This window comes from Dipodomys merriami, unplaced genomic scaffold (genome assembly GCF_024711535.1).
Source record: "Dipodomys merriami isolate MVZ:Mamm:240054 unplaced genomic scaffold, mDipMer1.0.p SCAF_1, whole genome shotgun sequence".
NCBI classification, from domain to species: Eukaryota; Metazoa; Chordata; class Mammalia; order Rodentia; family Heteromyidae; genus Dipodomys; species Dipodomys merriami.
The window spans coordinates 30,625,841-30,640,558 of NW_027202270.1; the positions used below are offsets into that span (position 1 = coordinate 30,625,841).

The 14,718-nt window shown below is 43.7% G+C and overlaps 1 protein-coding gene across 3 annotated transcripts in view; it reads right to left on the reverse strand.

Annotated features, from left to right (window-relative positions):
* Positions 1-14,718, reverse strand: part of LOC138825050 (uncharacterized protein KIAA2012 homolog) — a 118,653-nt gene that overhangs the window by 86,299 nt on the left and 17,636 nt on the right. For all 3 annotated transcript variants that reach the window (XM_070019431.1, XM_070019437.1, XM_070019421.1), the window contains exons 4-8: positions 13,723-13,878; positions 8,703-8,845; positions 7,713-7,896; positions 7,282-7,424; positions 4,211-4,379 (exon numbers count right to left, since the gene is read on the reverse strand). In XM_070019431.1, the coding sequence (XP_069875532.1) occupies positions 4,211-4,379; positions 7,282-7,424; positions 7,713-7,896; positions 8,703-8,845; positions 13,723-13,878 (795 nt within the window). The remainder of the gene's footprint in view (positions 1-4,210; positions 4,380-7,281; positions 7,425-7,712; positions 7,897-8,702; positions 8,846-13,722; positions 13,879-14,718) is intronic.

Sequence of the window (14,718 nt, forward strand, 5' to 3'; positions counted from 1 at the left end):
AGTTCTCTGTATACAATGGCTTTTAAAATCTGGCGTGTGATGGCCTGGTCATTTTCCCAATCTTTCTGCTAGGGCTATCATGGAAAATAGTCAGATTCAACAATTCACTTTGTGAGTAGTCTTGTCTTCTCTTTGTGTTAATTATTTCTTTTTTTTTGGAGGGGGGGGTCCGGTCGTGGGGCTTGAGCTCTTCAGCTCAAGGCTAGCGCTCTACCACTTGAGCCACAGTGCCACTTCCAGCTTTTTTCTTTTTGTTTATGTGGTGCTGAGGAATCGAACCCAGGGCCTCAGGCATGCAAGGCAAGCACTCTACCACTGAGCCATCTTCCCAACCCCGTGTTAAGTATTTCTTTTTGCTTGACATTTTGACATCTAAGGGAACCTCTGTGGAGATGGTCTCGCCTAGGCCTAGCCAGTTCCTGGTGGAAGTAAATGACTGGCCTGTGAATGCACAGTTCAATGCAACCCAGTGGATCCAGTGTCTTGAACTCCCTAGTCACCTCCATTTATGTATGTATGTATGTATGTATGTATGTATGTATGTATGTATGTATGTATGTATATATGTATGTATGTATGTATGTTGGTCATGGGACTTGAACTCTGGGCCTGGTCACTGTCCTTCAGCTCAAGGCTAACGCTCTACTACTTGAGCCACAGAGCCACTCCTGGTATTCTGGTAGTTTATTGGAGATAAGAGTCTCATGGATATTCCTGCCTAGGCTGTCTTTGAACTGAGATCCTCAGATCTCAGCCTCCTGAGTAGCTAGGATTAAAGGTATGAGCTACCTGAGCCAGGCTACCTCCTTTTATTGAGTGCTTGTACTACTGTGTCACCATCTTGATCTAACCACTCCAGAGCCAGTACTAGACAACTAAGTACATCTCCTATACCCCAGTGACCACTGAGTTATTCAAACTAGTCAATCTGTGCTCATTCTCCCTGCTAAAAACACAAGACTCTTGACCATGGTCTGCTTCTGACTTCTGCCCCCTGAGGCTTCCTCGCATGGTCCTGAATGGGCTGCCATGCCCTGCCTTTGGAACCAGGAACGTCTAACTCTTTTCTTTTTTCTTCCTTTTCTTTTGTTTGTTGGGGGGGTGGGGCGCGATAGGGGGAGTGTTGAACTCAGGGCCAGGGTGCTGTCCCTGAGCTCTTTTGCTCAAGGATAGCACTCTACCACTTTAAGTTCCACTTCCAATTTTCTGGTGGTTAATTGGAAATAAGAGTCTCATAGATTTTTCTGCTCAGGCTGCCTTCAAACTGAGATCCTCAGATCTCAGCTTCCTGAGCAGCTAGGATTACAGGTCTGAGTCATCAGCACCTAGTCTCAAACTATTTTTAGTTTAATTGTCTCCTGATTTTTGGTCTTATCACATCTGAACAATAACATCCTATATCTTAATACACTACATTGTCACTTTAAAGAGCTGAGTAATTTTTTTTGGGGGGGGGTTTGGTCGTGAGGCCTGAACTCTGGGCTTGGGTGCTGTCCCTCAGCTCTTCAGCTCAAGGCTAGCGTTCTGCCACTTGAGCCACAGCTCCACTTCCGGCTTTTTTCTTTTTGCTTATGTGGTGCTGAGGAATCAAACCCAGGGCCTCATGCATGCAAGGCAAGCGCTCTACCACTGAGCCACCTTCCCAGCCTCCTGAGTAATTTTTTAAAAATAAAAAAATCTACACATAGTGAAATACACAGATACTTTTGCTTGTTTTCTTGAGACAAAGTCTTATAAAATAACATAGGCTGGTCCTGAATTCACTATTCTCTAGCCTCTGCCTCTTCAGAGCTGGGGTTATAGACATGTACCATGCATGGCAAATACACAGATCTTAAGCATATAATTGAGTAAGTTTTGTTGCTTATTTTGTGTGGTTGAGGAGTATTTTTTTGTTTTTTGTTTTTTTTATAGGGTTTGAATTCAAGGCCTTGTGTTTGCTAGAAATGAACTTTGACAAATGTATCTATCCATATAATCAAGGTTTAGGCTTTTTTTTTTTTTTTTGTCCTTGGCTTGAATCCTGGGCTTGGGCACTGTCCCTGAGCTCCTTTTGCTCAAGGCTTACACTGTACCACTTGAGCAACAGTGCCACTTCTGGCTTTTTTGTGATTAATTAGAGATGGGTCTCATGGCCTTTGCTGCCCACAGTGACTTCAAACCATGATCCCAGATCTCAGCCTCCTAAGTAGCTAGGATTACAAATATATTAGCCCCCCAAGTTCCCCTGTGGTGCCTTCTGTTGACTTTTATAGTCACCAGTTAGATTTCTCATTCCAAACAGCCTTGGATTCCCAGAACTCAAAAAAAAAAACTAAGAAAAGCTCATAGCTAGAAAGCCCAGATCCCTTCAAAACTGGAAGCACTGTTACTTCCCAGTAAAATTTCAGGAGCAAAAGCCTGTCTTGGACAGGAATGACATAGGAAAGCCAGAGAGGATTTCTCCTCCCACCAGCCTTTCTATGCCTCAGTAGGAATTCATTGTTCCCTGGTCCATGCTCTCTAAGAATTTAGCTTAAAGGCACAAAAAATCTCTGTCCTGACAAGGGTTGTACAAGTCATCTGTTATATAATAACCTAGAAAGGACAAATTTTTCTTTTATTAAATGATGGTCTAAATACATGAGAATTCTTTTTACCTTGGGTATAGAAAACTCAGCTACAATGCAGTGTTTAGTGGGCCTGGAGTTAGCTGATCTTTTGCTGGGCCTGGAGGTAGCTGATTTTTACTGGACCTGGAGTTAGCTGATCTTTACTGGGCCTGGAGGTAGCTGATCTTTACTGGGCCCGGAGGTAGCAAGAACTTGTTGAGCCCAGCATTTGGGAGGTTGAGGTAGGAGGATGGAGAGTTTGAGGCCAACCTGGATTATATAATGAGACTCAAAAAACAGACCAACAAAATACCTGGATATTTTACTCAATGTAGATTTCCCCTTTCTAACTGTAAAGTCCACTCCTGGATGGCCAGCAGACTCCACCCTTCTTGCAGCAAAGTCTCTACCCAGTACCTGTGTTACCTAGGCAACTGGGACACCTGGAAGAGGTCACATCTGCATCCTCTGAGGTCACATCTGAATTTGATGTGGCCACACCTTTCTCCACCCATAACCTAGATAAGGGCTAGCCCAGGCCCAGACGCCCTCTCTTGCTGCTCTTTTCTAGCTCTCTCTGCTCTCTCTGCTCTGTCTGCTCTTTTCTAGCTCTCTCTGCTCTCTCTCTCGCTGCTCTTTTCTAGCTATTTCCTCTCTCTTTCCCAGCTCTCTCTCATTCCCAGGCCTTTCCCAGCCTCGTGGAGTGCCAACCTTGCCTGGTCCCAGCAGGTCTACTGAATTAAACCTACCCCTTACCTGAATACCACGTGCGTGCTGCTGTTCTTAATCGGCTACCTCTTTTTAAAAAACAAACACTAACTTCTGATAGCATCAGTTTCTTTGGCTCCTTTTATCCAAATTTTTCATTCTTAATTTCTATTCTAGTTATCTTGTTTTGTTCTGTAGTTATTTTTATAAGGTGCCTGAAAATTCTTTCTTTTTTTTCTTGGCAGTACTGAGAATTGAACTCAGGGCCTCACACTTGCTAAAGTGGTGTTAATAATTTGAGCTGTACCTCTAGCCCCACTTTGTGTTGGGTTATTTTTGAGGTAGAATCTCATTTTATTCCTGGATCAGCCTGACCTGTAATCTCTCACTTGTGTTTTTCAGTGTTGCTGGGAATGACAGGCCATTGTGCTTCCTCCCATAGCTGGGATAAGGGTGAACAGTGCCTTACCCAGCCATTGGTTGAGATGGAACCTTTCAAACTTTTGTTCCGAGGCTGGCCTTGAATCACAGCTCTCCATTTCCACCTTCCAAGTAGCTAGGTTACAGGCTTGAGCTACCTATCCCCAATGCTTGCATCTTTATAACATCTATAATGCATTATTTATTTACTTATTTATAGATATGTCTCTCTTACTATCCTTTCACAGTTTAATAAGATGCATTGCTCAATGGAGGACTCAATAGATATTTTTAAAATGGAATTGAATATGGTAGAAAATATGTACTTCTAGATTTTACCCATGATCCTTCTCTTAAAAAAGACTCTGATGAAGATAATGCTGGAAACTTGGCCTTGATTTGGCAGAGTGTTGGGATGGCAAGGCCCCAAATCTCAGTCCTTTTTGGTGAGCCTGAGTTCTCCCCAGAGTATCCATCCACAGGGGACCTACCTCTTCTGCAGGCTTTTTCTTTTGGGGGGTGTTGAGTGTGGAAATGAAGCTCCATTGGGAAGATGAATAGCTCTGTTGGGGGTTCATTGGCTTTAAATTGGCATCTCAGGGGGTCAAGAACTCTGGATAGTTCTTTTGAGACAGGAGGTAATTTCAAAGTCTTTGGTGCCTGGAGAAAATTTAAACAAAAATAACATGGCAGGTATCCAAACCTTGCTGCCTGCAGGGACAACAATATTGTATCGTATTGTGTTTCTTGCTTAGGACCTGCTGGGAAAAGTGAATCTAGCCAATTGGATGCTGGGTACCTGACTTCAGAGAGGCTGCTTCTATTGTCTCCTTGGAGCTGATGCATGCCCTGTTACTTCTGCCTCTGAGTCCTCTGAGGGTTATCAGCAATGCAAGTTTAAAGGCCTTTGAGAGGACAATCTCTCCACTGTGACTGAGGAAACAGATATGGGCTGAACTAATATAGCTGAGATTTCTATGTACTGAAAAGGAGAAATCTCTTCCATAGTGTTAAAGGAACAAGCAAGGCGCAAACCTTACTTTTCAGGTAAGAAGTCACAGAAAACAGGAAGATGCATTTCTGTCTGCTTACCTCATATATCCTGTTTAGGCCTCAATTTCTTCCTCTGTAAAATAGAGCAATCATACTAACTACCTTGTAAAGTTGTAATTAAATGTGCAGTCACACTAGTGTTTGGAAAAAGGACTCTTTCCTTCCTTCTTTCTTTCTTTCTTTCTTCCTTCCTTTCTTTCTTCCTTTCTCTTTCTTTTTTCCTTTCTCTTTATTTCCTTTCTTCCTTTCTATGCTCCTTCATTCGTTTGTTTGTTCCTTCCTTCCTTCCTTCTTTCTTTCCTTTCTTCCTTTCTTTGTGGTACTCTAAATGAAACTTAGGACTTTGAACATGCTAGGAAAGCACTTGAACTGCATCCTTAGCCTTGGGTTTCTGAGATGGGGTCTCACTTTGTAGTTCCAGCTGGCCTTGGACTTGCTAAGAAGCTCAGGATGGCCTTGAACCCATGATGGCCTTGCCCTCCCAAGTGGAGGGATTACAGGCATATGCCACCACAGCTGGAATCTTGATATATATGTGTGTTTGTACGTATGTGTGTGTTTATATGTATATATGCTTTATTTATTTATGCATAGAGTAGACTCTCCTCTCATTACAGTTTAATACCCAGTGTGGTTCTTAGCAGAAAGTCTAAGCTTCCCCACACTTGTGTAATATGAACATAACTGAAAAAGAGTCAGAGAGAGAGACAGAGTCAGAGAGAGACAGAGTCAGAGAGAGACACACAGAGAGAGAGAGAAAGAAGGGAGGGAGAGAGAGATATGCAATATGGGTAGCAGAGGTTCCTGTTTCCAATTATTCAGAAGCTGCTGAAAATTTCACTTTTAGTTTGTAACTTTTAGCATATGATCTTGGCTCTATGAAATATATTAGGTGCTGGATTTCAGAGAGTTCTATTTCACAGGAGGAAAAATGAAAACATTCTCATTTTTTTCAGTGCTCCAAAGAAGAAAAGTGATCAGAAACACACAGGCATCCTACATACTTAGTTGATTAAGGAAGGAAATTCTACTCAATTTATGCAGGGTCATATTTATAATTTTGAGACATTAAGAAAATGATTAACCAAACATAGGCACATAGGATCTTTATGTTCCTGGAGACCTTCCCTGTCCAGGTGCCGGCTGCCCACCAACTGCCCTTTCTTGAATACTGACCTTGTGCATTTTGTTAGACAAGGATTGCATTGAGAAATCTGTATGGAAATTCAAATTATTTGTGTGAGGTAGGGCTGACAAGTCAAAACTTAATTTCTTTATTCCAATTAGAAATTTACACAGAGTTTTAATGTAGTGGAAAATATTGCTTTCCTTTGTTGAGTGAATACATAGGTTGAGGGAAAGGACTCCTTTCCTCTGAGCCTGGCTCAGTGCTGGGTTGACCCAGTGTGAGATCAAGGCTTTCTTAGACCTGCAGGGACAATGGTAGGCCAGGTCTGCCATTAACTCTTAGTCCAAAGGAAGCCGGGAAGACAAAGACCCTCTGGGGTGGATGAAAAAGTTTAGATAAGTTCAGCCACAGGAAATCTGAGAAAATCCTGAACAGACTGAAAACAACATCCTTCCTTAGCACCAAGACCACTGTAGGTGCCCATGACCCACTCCAAATGGCATGGATCTTCACAATTAGTTAACATTCCACTAGTTCCCAATTGGAGCCAAGATATGCTCCTAAAAGTACATCATCTCTTCTCATCCTTTCTCCAGCCCTCAGAGGTTGGCATCATCATCTGGCACACGGATAAGGTCACTGTGGCTTAGTGCATGAGTGACCTGTTGATATTCACTACGCTGCTTCAGGGCAGAACATTCTGGAGCCCTTGTGTATTCTCATTCATTATTGATCGGTGCCTCCAAACCACAAAGACTTATCCAATGCAAGGCAGGACCGGATTAGAGACTGCCAAGGATATCTTTAAGGAAAAAGGTGTTCTTAATTTCTGAGGGGGAGTTGATAAATTTGCAACTTTGCCCTGCATTTTGCCAAGGTGAGAGACAGAGCTTCTATTGAACTGGATTCCTCACCAGCATTTTGAATTTGAAGTAGATCGATGGCTTTCAAGTTCAAATTCTATCCTTACTTGTGTGTGTGTGTGTACGTGTGTGCATGCATGGTGTGTGTGTGTGTGTTTGTGTGTGTGTGTGTGTGTGTTTGTGACTATTTTAAACCAACCCAGTCCCTTAACAGAACAAAGGATTCTGTTGAACCCAGAGAGAGTGTCATAATAGCATATGCTTTAAGATATAACTGAGAACAGATGAAATTCCTAGCATTTTATGATTTCCACCATTAAATGACTACAGCTCCATTCCAATTCCACCTGGTGAGCTCAGATGTTAGAGGGGCTAAATCTTCTGTTGGGCTGCTATCCCTTTGAGTCTTGAGATTGGGATTAATGACACACAGACATGCATGTACACACATACAGACACAGACATACACACTGACACAGACACACAGAGACACATACAGACACACACACACACACACCTTGTTTTTCTTTGCGTCAGCAGGTGTGTTTTGTTCTAAGCCAGTGGCAGATGGTATAGGAGGGAAAAGACATCTTTCAGCAGGAGGCTCCTGTGACAAGTGGCCTCCTCTGGCCTGGCTGGGTTTCATGTTCCTTTGTTTGTCTGTAGAAATGAGAGCTTGTTAGCAGCAGCTATCGGGGAGAAGAGTGGATTTTCAACTTTTATCATTTTTTTGGCTGATGAAAGTAGTGAGGGAGAGTGCTGGGCACAAAGATGGTCATAGCTTAGCCAAGGCAGGATCAGGGAGCCAAAATCTCAGTCTCCCCTCCAGCTGGACTCTGTTTCTAAGGTGAGTTATTTTCTAAGTGACATTCGGCATGCTTGTGTTCTCAAGTAACTCAGAGGGATTAGATTTGCCCAGCCCAGTAAGGGAGACATTTGACTTCTTACCCCTGAACTCTGCCTTTCTATTGGGGAAGGCACCTCCATAAAATGTGATGTGGGATTTGTCACTCAGGAACCGAGAATGACCGATGCGGGCATGCCCAAGAGCCTTCCTGGAGCTTTGCTGTGCGCTTGCATTGTGGCTTTCCTCTGAAGCGTGAATACAAAGGTGATTCCCTGTTGATGTATCCTAGGGAACAACAGATGCACAGTCCTGTAAATAGGCCATCACAAAGGAACAGAACAACTTCCTGTAATAGTCAGCCCTTGTGGCTAGACTTGTGGACCCAAGGATGAAATTTCTTTTGCAAGCTGGGAAGACAAATAAGGTTATAATAGTAAGAGCTCTAATACTGTTTACTACTCTGAAACACTTTATTATTAGTGATAGACATATAACTATGTCTGAGTGTTTTCTTACCAATAAAATTGAAAAATCCAAAGATAGTGGTTGCATTATCATAAAATATCTCTCCTCTTCCTTTTCCTTTTCCTATTTTCCTTGGCATGTGGCCTGTTTAGCAAGTGAGTTTGTTCAAGACAGAAGCAGGTATTGTCTGTGTTGCTCTAAACACTTTTGCAACACACACAACACACACACACCACACACATACACAACGCACACAACACACATACAACACACATAACACACACACATACACACACAACACACATACAACACACAAAACACATACTCCTTAGAGTTTACCCTTTTTACATTGTAACTCATTTAATCCTGTAGTAGCCTTGTGAGATATGATTACAGTTTCATTTGGTAGAAGGGCTCAAAGTTGGAAAGTTTCTCAGACAGGATTATTAGAACTAGTAAGCAGTGGACTCTAAGTCTAAGGGCAAGAGATCTTTTTTTTTCTTTTTCTGGACAAGCTACCACTGCCTACGTGGGGGTAAGGAATCAGGATAGGGTCTGTCATTTTGTAATTTGCAAAAACCTGGAGTTAAAAAGAATCAAGCTGGTAGTACCAACAGAAATGGTACCTCAGCCTTGGCTTCATCTTCTTGCCAGCGTTGCTTCCTGAGTGGTAGCAAGTGAGTCTCCTGACCGCCATGGTTCTGGGCTATAGAGCTGTGATCCATGTACTGATCAGCCCCAATGGCTTCTTCATCCAGGCTCTGTTGACCTGCAAAGGTGAACAGGAGATCAGTTGGACGAGGTGGCTGGGAAATGGGCATTGTGTTACCGTTACTCTCTCCACCCTTATTGCCACCCTTATTGCTTCTCTGAACAGCAACAATAAGAAAAAATGGTCCCAGCCTTTGTTTCTCTTGCCTGCCCCCCTTTATTTCTATATTTCTGATAATGACTCTATGGAAATGGCAGGCCCTAGCTAGTTGGGCACAGAGCTGCTCAAGGAGTCAGGAGACTCAAGGTAGAAGCTTTGCTGAATGGGCACTGTTTCCTCACCTGTAAAATGGAGAGATTGAATTCTTGCTCTTGTTTCTGATGACGACAAGCCTGCATGCACTGTGAGGATGGTGGACAGTGGTGTGTGCCCCACAGTCATCCTGCTCTGTTGTCAGTGAGGTATTCAGTCTGAAGCACGCTTTTGGAGTTCTTGGCCTCTACCAAAACCAGTGGAGGCTATCTGCTTCTTAGTTCTCTGGATTTACCCTACATGCAGCCCTCAGGAAGGATCTGAGTCAACACGACTCCAGCATAGTTAACAAATCTTTCATCGATGGTTTAAAGGGTCCTGCAGCAATTTTCATCACTTACTCAAGGTAGATTTATTGCTGAAACAGTCTGGCAAAACTTCCTTGTTTGGAGCCAAGCTCCAGTCATACCTCTACTCCAAGCATGCAACTTGGTGAAACAAAGTAGAATTGTCTTTCAACCAGGGGCCCTGGATGCTTTCAGAGGTTCTATGTGATAGGACCACTGGACTTGTGGAGTTCATTCTCCAACCAGCTCCTTCCCCCCGCCCCCTGTCTCAGTTCCCTAATCCACCTTCCATCTAGGTCCCCTAGTCCTTGCCTGCCTTCACCCTTCCCATCCTTGGTGTCAGTGGGCTAAGAGTCAAATGTCCATTGTTTGGGATTTTCCCTCCAGCCAGCTCTCTTTTGCTCATTGGCTCCTGAAGGTGGCTGTGGTTTGAAGTTGTGCCAGGAGTGTTGGTGAATGAGAGGCAGGCTGAGGCTTAGGTTCAGAAGTCTGCCTAGGTTTTAATAGTCCAGGAAGCCTCATGGGCCTTAGGGATTCATTCTTCATTAGTCTCATTTGCTTGTCCCCAAGCAGACGCACCCCTGTACAGAGTGTTGCACCAAGGACCTTTTGTGCTTTTCTAGAATGATTCGTAGGTGTTAAGCTAGATTGTTGGTCCAACTTTCTTGGTCATGTTCACCTGGAACCAGATATACTTCCAGGGTTGGAAGAAGTGAAACTCCAGCCAAATGGCCACTTCCCTAACTGGCTTATACCTCAGAGTCTCTAAGTTGGGCATGGGCATTGTGGGTAGGAGGCTTAAGGGAGGTCATTGCCTTTTGGTGATATCCCAGATGAGGGTGAATATGTGGCTCAATCTATGTGAGAGTTATCAAGAATCTTTTTCTCTGTAAATGTCATCATTTGGCTCCCCCCTCCCTTTCTCTCTCCTCATTGTTAGTCATGAGGCTTAAACTCAGGGACTGGACACTGTCCCTGAGTTTCTTTTGCTCAAGGCTTCTGCTCTACCACCTTGAATCACAGCACCACTTCCAGTTTTCTCTGGTTAATTGGAGATAAGAGTCTCATGGACTTTCTTACCAGGGCTGGCTTTGAACCATGATGCTCAGATCTCAGCCTCCTCAGTAGCTAGGATTATAGTCATGAGCCACCAGCACCTGGCTCTTGGCTCATTATTTAAGCTTCATAGAAACAGGTTTGCAAGAAAAATACTGCAAGCTTCAGTTGTTGAAAGGAGAACAAGACTTAGCCTGTTTGTCCCTCAAAATATGGGTTCAGATCATTCAAATATATGGACTGGAGGTAACAATCTAGAACTTTTTCACCTCTGTTCTCACATGTAATTTCTTCCAACCCAGAGTAAGAAATAAAGATAACACTGCTCACATTTTACAGATGACTGAACAGAGGAGTCAAGGCACATAGTGATGTGGCCAGCATTTCATTGTTGGGGGAGCTGGGCTGGTCAACAAGATGTTTGTTTCTTCAGATAAAGTGTTTGGTAAAGACAAGGAGGCTATGGGAAGATTAAGTTAAAACTCCATCACAGCCGGGTGCCAGTGGCTCATGCCTGTAGTCCTAGCTACTCAGGAGGCTGAAATCTGAGGATTGGGATTCAAAGCCAGCACTGGCAGGAAAGTGTGTGACCTCTTATCTCCAATTAACCAGCAAAAAGCTGAAAGTGTAGCTGTCGCTCAAGCGGTAGAGCATTAGCCTTGAGAACTAAAGCTCTGGGACAATACCCAGGCCTCAAGTTCAAGCAAAACAAGCAAAAATCCTATGCAACAGGGGCTGGGAAGATGGTTCAGTGGTAGAGTGCTTGCCTTGCATGCATGAGGCCCTGGGTTCGATTCCTCAGCACCATATAAGCAAAAAGAAAAAAAGCCAGAAGTGGCGCTATGGCTCAAGTGGTGCTAGCCTTGAACTGAAGAGCTGAGGGACAGCACGCAGGCCCAGAGTTCAGGCCCCATGACCGGACCCCTCCCCCCGCAAAAAAATCCTATGCAACAGAGCTCAAGTTAGAGTCTCTGAGCTCCTTGACCTTCTTTGAAAGTAGATTTTTCTGGTCCCTATGATCATGGGCAATTGGGCATTGTAATTAGTAATTATGTTAAAAAAACAAAAAGCTAGGGAGGTCTGTAATTAACATTTATTGAACATATACTATATGCCAGGTACATCATTAGCTTATTGAACTCCCACATACATCTCTGTGAAGTAAAAGTGGTATGCTCACCCCATTTTATGAATGAGGAAACTGAGGCCCAGAAAGATCACATGGTTTGGGATCTGGTGCTATAATGGTCACGTGTTTAATCCCTATTTGGTACTGTGTCACTGTTTTCTGCTTGATTGTATCAGCTCCTTGGTAGATGACATCACTAGAGAAGTCACTGAGCCCTTGCAGTGCAGTTGACACCCCTAAACGGAAGCACCTCAATGACTGTCCAGCATTTGGGGCTCTAGGGCATCACAGTCTAAGGACCTTAGCTGAAGACAGTACCAGTATGAGTTTTGAAGAGAGACAGCATAAAGCAATAGTGAGCTAGCATGTCACCTGGGAGGCAGTGGGCTCGCATCCCTGTGACATGGGAGGGTGGCCCAGAAGCTTGAGTTCATCATTGCCCTAAAATCAAGGGGTCTCAGTTTTGACCCACAGCAGCAAAATACATAAGACCTCTATGTGATAGACCAGAGGAGTCATTTACAATTGCCTAACCAGCCCCTTTCATGTAGACAGGTATCTTTTTTTTTTTTTTTTGCCAGTCCTGAGGCGTGATCTCTGGGTCTGGGAGCTGTCCCTGAGCTTCTTTTGCTCAATATTAGGACTCTGTCACATAAGCCAAAACACCACTTCTGGTTTTCTGGTGGTTAATTGGAGATAAGAATTTCATAGACTTTCATGGCTTGGCTGGCTTAGAACCACAATCCTCAGATCTCAGCCTCTTGAGTAGCTAAGATTACAGGTGTGAGCCACCAGTGCCTGGCTTTAGCCAGGTATCCTTTAGCTCTGGTTATGACCAGAATTTCCAGGCACCTGTGTTGAGACCCAAGTGAGGTGAATAGTTGGGATATTTGATGGCGCTAGCTCTGAAAAACTGTCTTTTTTTTCAGGGCATGGCTTGATCTGTCTTTGCCATTGTTTCTGCAAAACTTCCTTTTTTTTTTTTTTTTTAAAGAGTTCAGACAATTTGTGAACCTAATTTGTTTATTTATTTATTTTCTGCTTATGTGGTGCTGAGGAATTGAACCCAGGGCCTCATGCATGCGAGGCAAGCACTCTATCACTGAGCCACCTTCCCAGCCCACCCCCCCTTTTTTTTTCCTACCAGTCCTGGGACTTAAACTCAGGGCCTGGGTACAGTCCCCAAGTTTCTTTTGTTCAAGGCTAGCAGTCTACCACTTGATCCACAGTGCCACTTCCAGCCTTTTTCTGTTTATGTGGTACTGAAGAATCGGACTCAGGGCTTCATGCATGCTAGGCAATCACTCTACCACTAAGGCACCTTCCCAGCCCCAGAAAAATTCCTTTTTGATCTTAGAGAAATTATATTATATGCAACTCTTGTTCTTTCCTTTTCTCAAGAGCTCTGCTACTAGCCAAGATCCTGGTCTTTGTCCATTATTACTGGTTAGGTACCTTCCCTTCATCTCCTTTATCAAAGGCAACTGTTGGTTCTTTTAATAATTCAACTTCCTCCAAACACTATAGACAGGTAAAATCCCTACAGTCCAGAACAGCTCACAGACAGATCACAACCATTTTCTGTGCAGTGATGTCATAGGTCCAGTCATGGGGCCTGAACTCTGGGCCGGGGGGCTGTCCCTCAGCTCTTCAGCTCAAGGCTAGTATGCTCATTACAAAGATGAGCAAACAGAAGCTCAAAAGTGACCTGCTCAAAATCTGACATCTAGAGGCTGGGAATGTGGCTTAGTGGTAGAGCGCTTGCCTAGCATGCATGAAGCTCAGGGTTCTACCACTTGAGACACAGCACCACTTCCGGCTTTTTTTCTTTTTGCTTATGTGGTGCTAAGGAATCGAACCCAGGGCCTCATGCATGCAAAGCAAGCACTCTACCACTGAGCCACCTTCCCAGCCCATGGTAGCTACATTTCAAGTGCTTTCTACACTCAAGTGACTATTATATTGAATAGTACATAAAGAATATTCCATTACTTCCAACAGTGCTATGGACAGTACTAGACTAGTCAACCCTTTATTTTGCAGATGAGGACAACAAAATCTAGCATCTGTAGGACTTATTTTGAGAACTCCATTTTAAGGTGCTCAGAAAACCAAATACCTGAGACACTAGTCATCAAATCAACATGTACCTTGTTCCAAAGATTTTCCTTGTTGAATCCAAAATGAAGGGAAGACAGGCAGGAGATGGTATTTTGGGGGTATACTTGAAAGATCCTGTTGTGGCCTGCGATTCTTTGGCACAGTAAATTGACTGTCCTGGAGCAGCACAGAATCCTTAATGTATCCTGAAGGGTAGGTCGGGAGTTATTGGTAGAAATGAGTTATTGGTAGCTTTCTGGAGATGACTACAAGTTCCCTCACTAATTTTGGCTTGGACAGACATTAAAGAAGATGAGAAGGATTTAAAAGGAAAAAAAGTCAGATAGAGACCATGGAGGTTTCTCTATCCAAGGTCTTGCTTGAGTGCTTCTGGTCCTGTGTCCTGTGTGTGTTTCTACTACTTCTTTATCCACCCCCCAACAGGGACCTTAGTGGAAAAAAAACCATGGCTGCTTCCTTGGAATTATGTAGTTGCTTGTATTGTTTCAAGAGGAGAGATTCAACAGCAGTGGTTGTGTCCTGCTGGCTTTTTTTGGTCAGTCGTGGGGTTTGAACTCTTGACCTGGGCACTGTCCCTCAGCTCTTCAGCTCAAGGCTAGCACTCTACCACTTGAGCCACAGCACCACTTCCAGTTTTCTGGTGGTTTATTGAAGATAAGAGTCTCATAGTCTTTCCTGCTTGGGCTGGCTTTGAACCGAGATCCTCAGATCTCAGCCTCTTGAGTAGCTAGGATTACAGGTGTGAGCCACCAGCACCTGGCTCCTGCTGGCTTCTTTAGGCCCCATGATCAACAGTATTCTCAATGGTCATTTCTTCAAGTATTTGTGGAAAGCTTAGCAATGGTCCTGCCCCCTGCTAGGCAGTAGGGCAGAGACAGAGGAAGCACATATGGCCCCTTTACAGGCAAACATCATCTGTTGTAGAGCCAGAGCTCTCCTGGCTTAGCTGTGTATTGGTAAGATGTAAGGTCAGAAAATGAGAAATTGAGAGCTTCAATATTGTCTGAAGTTGTCAAAAAAAAAGT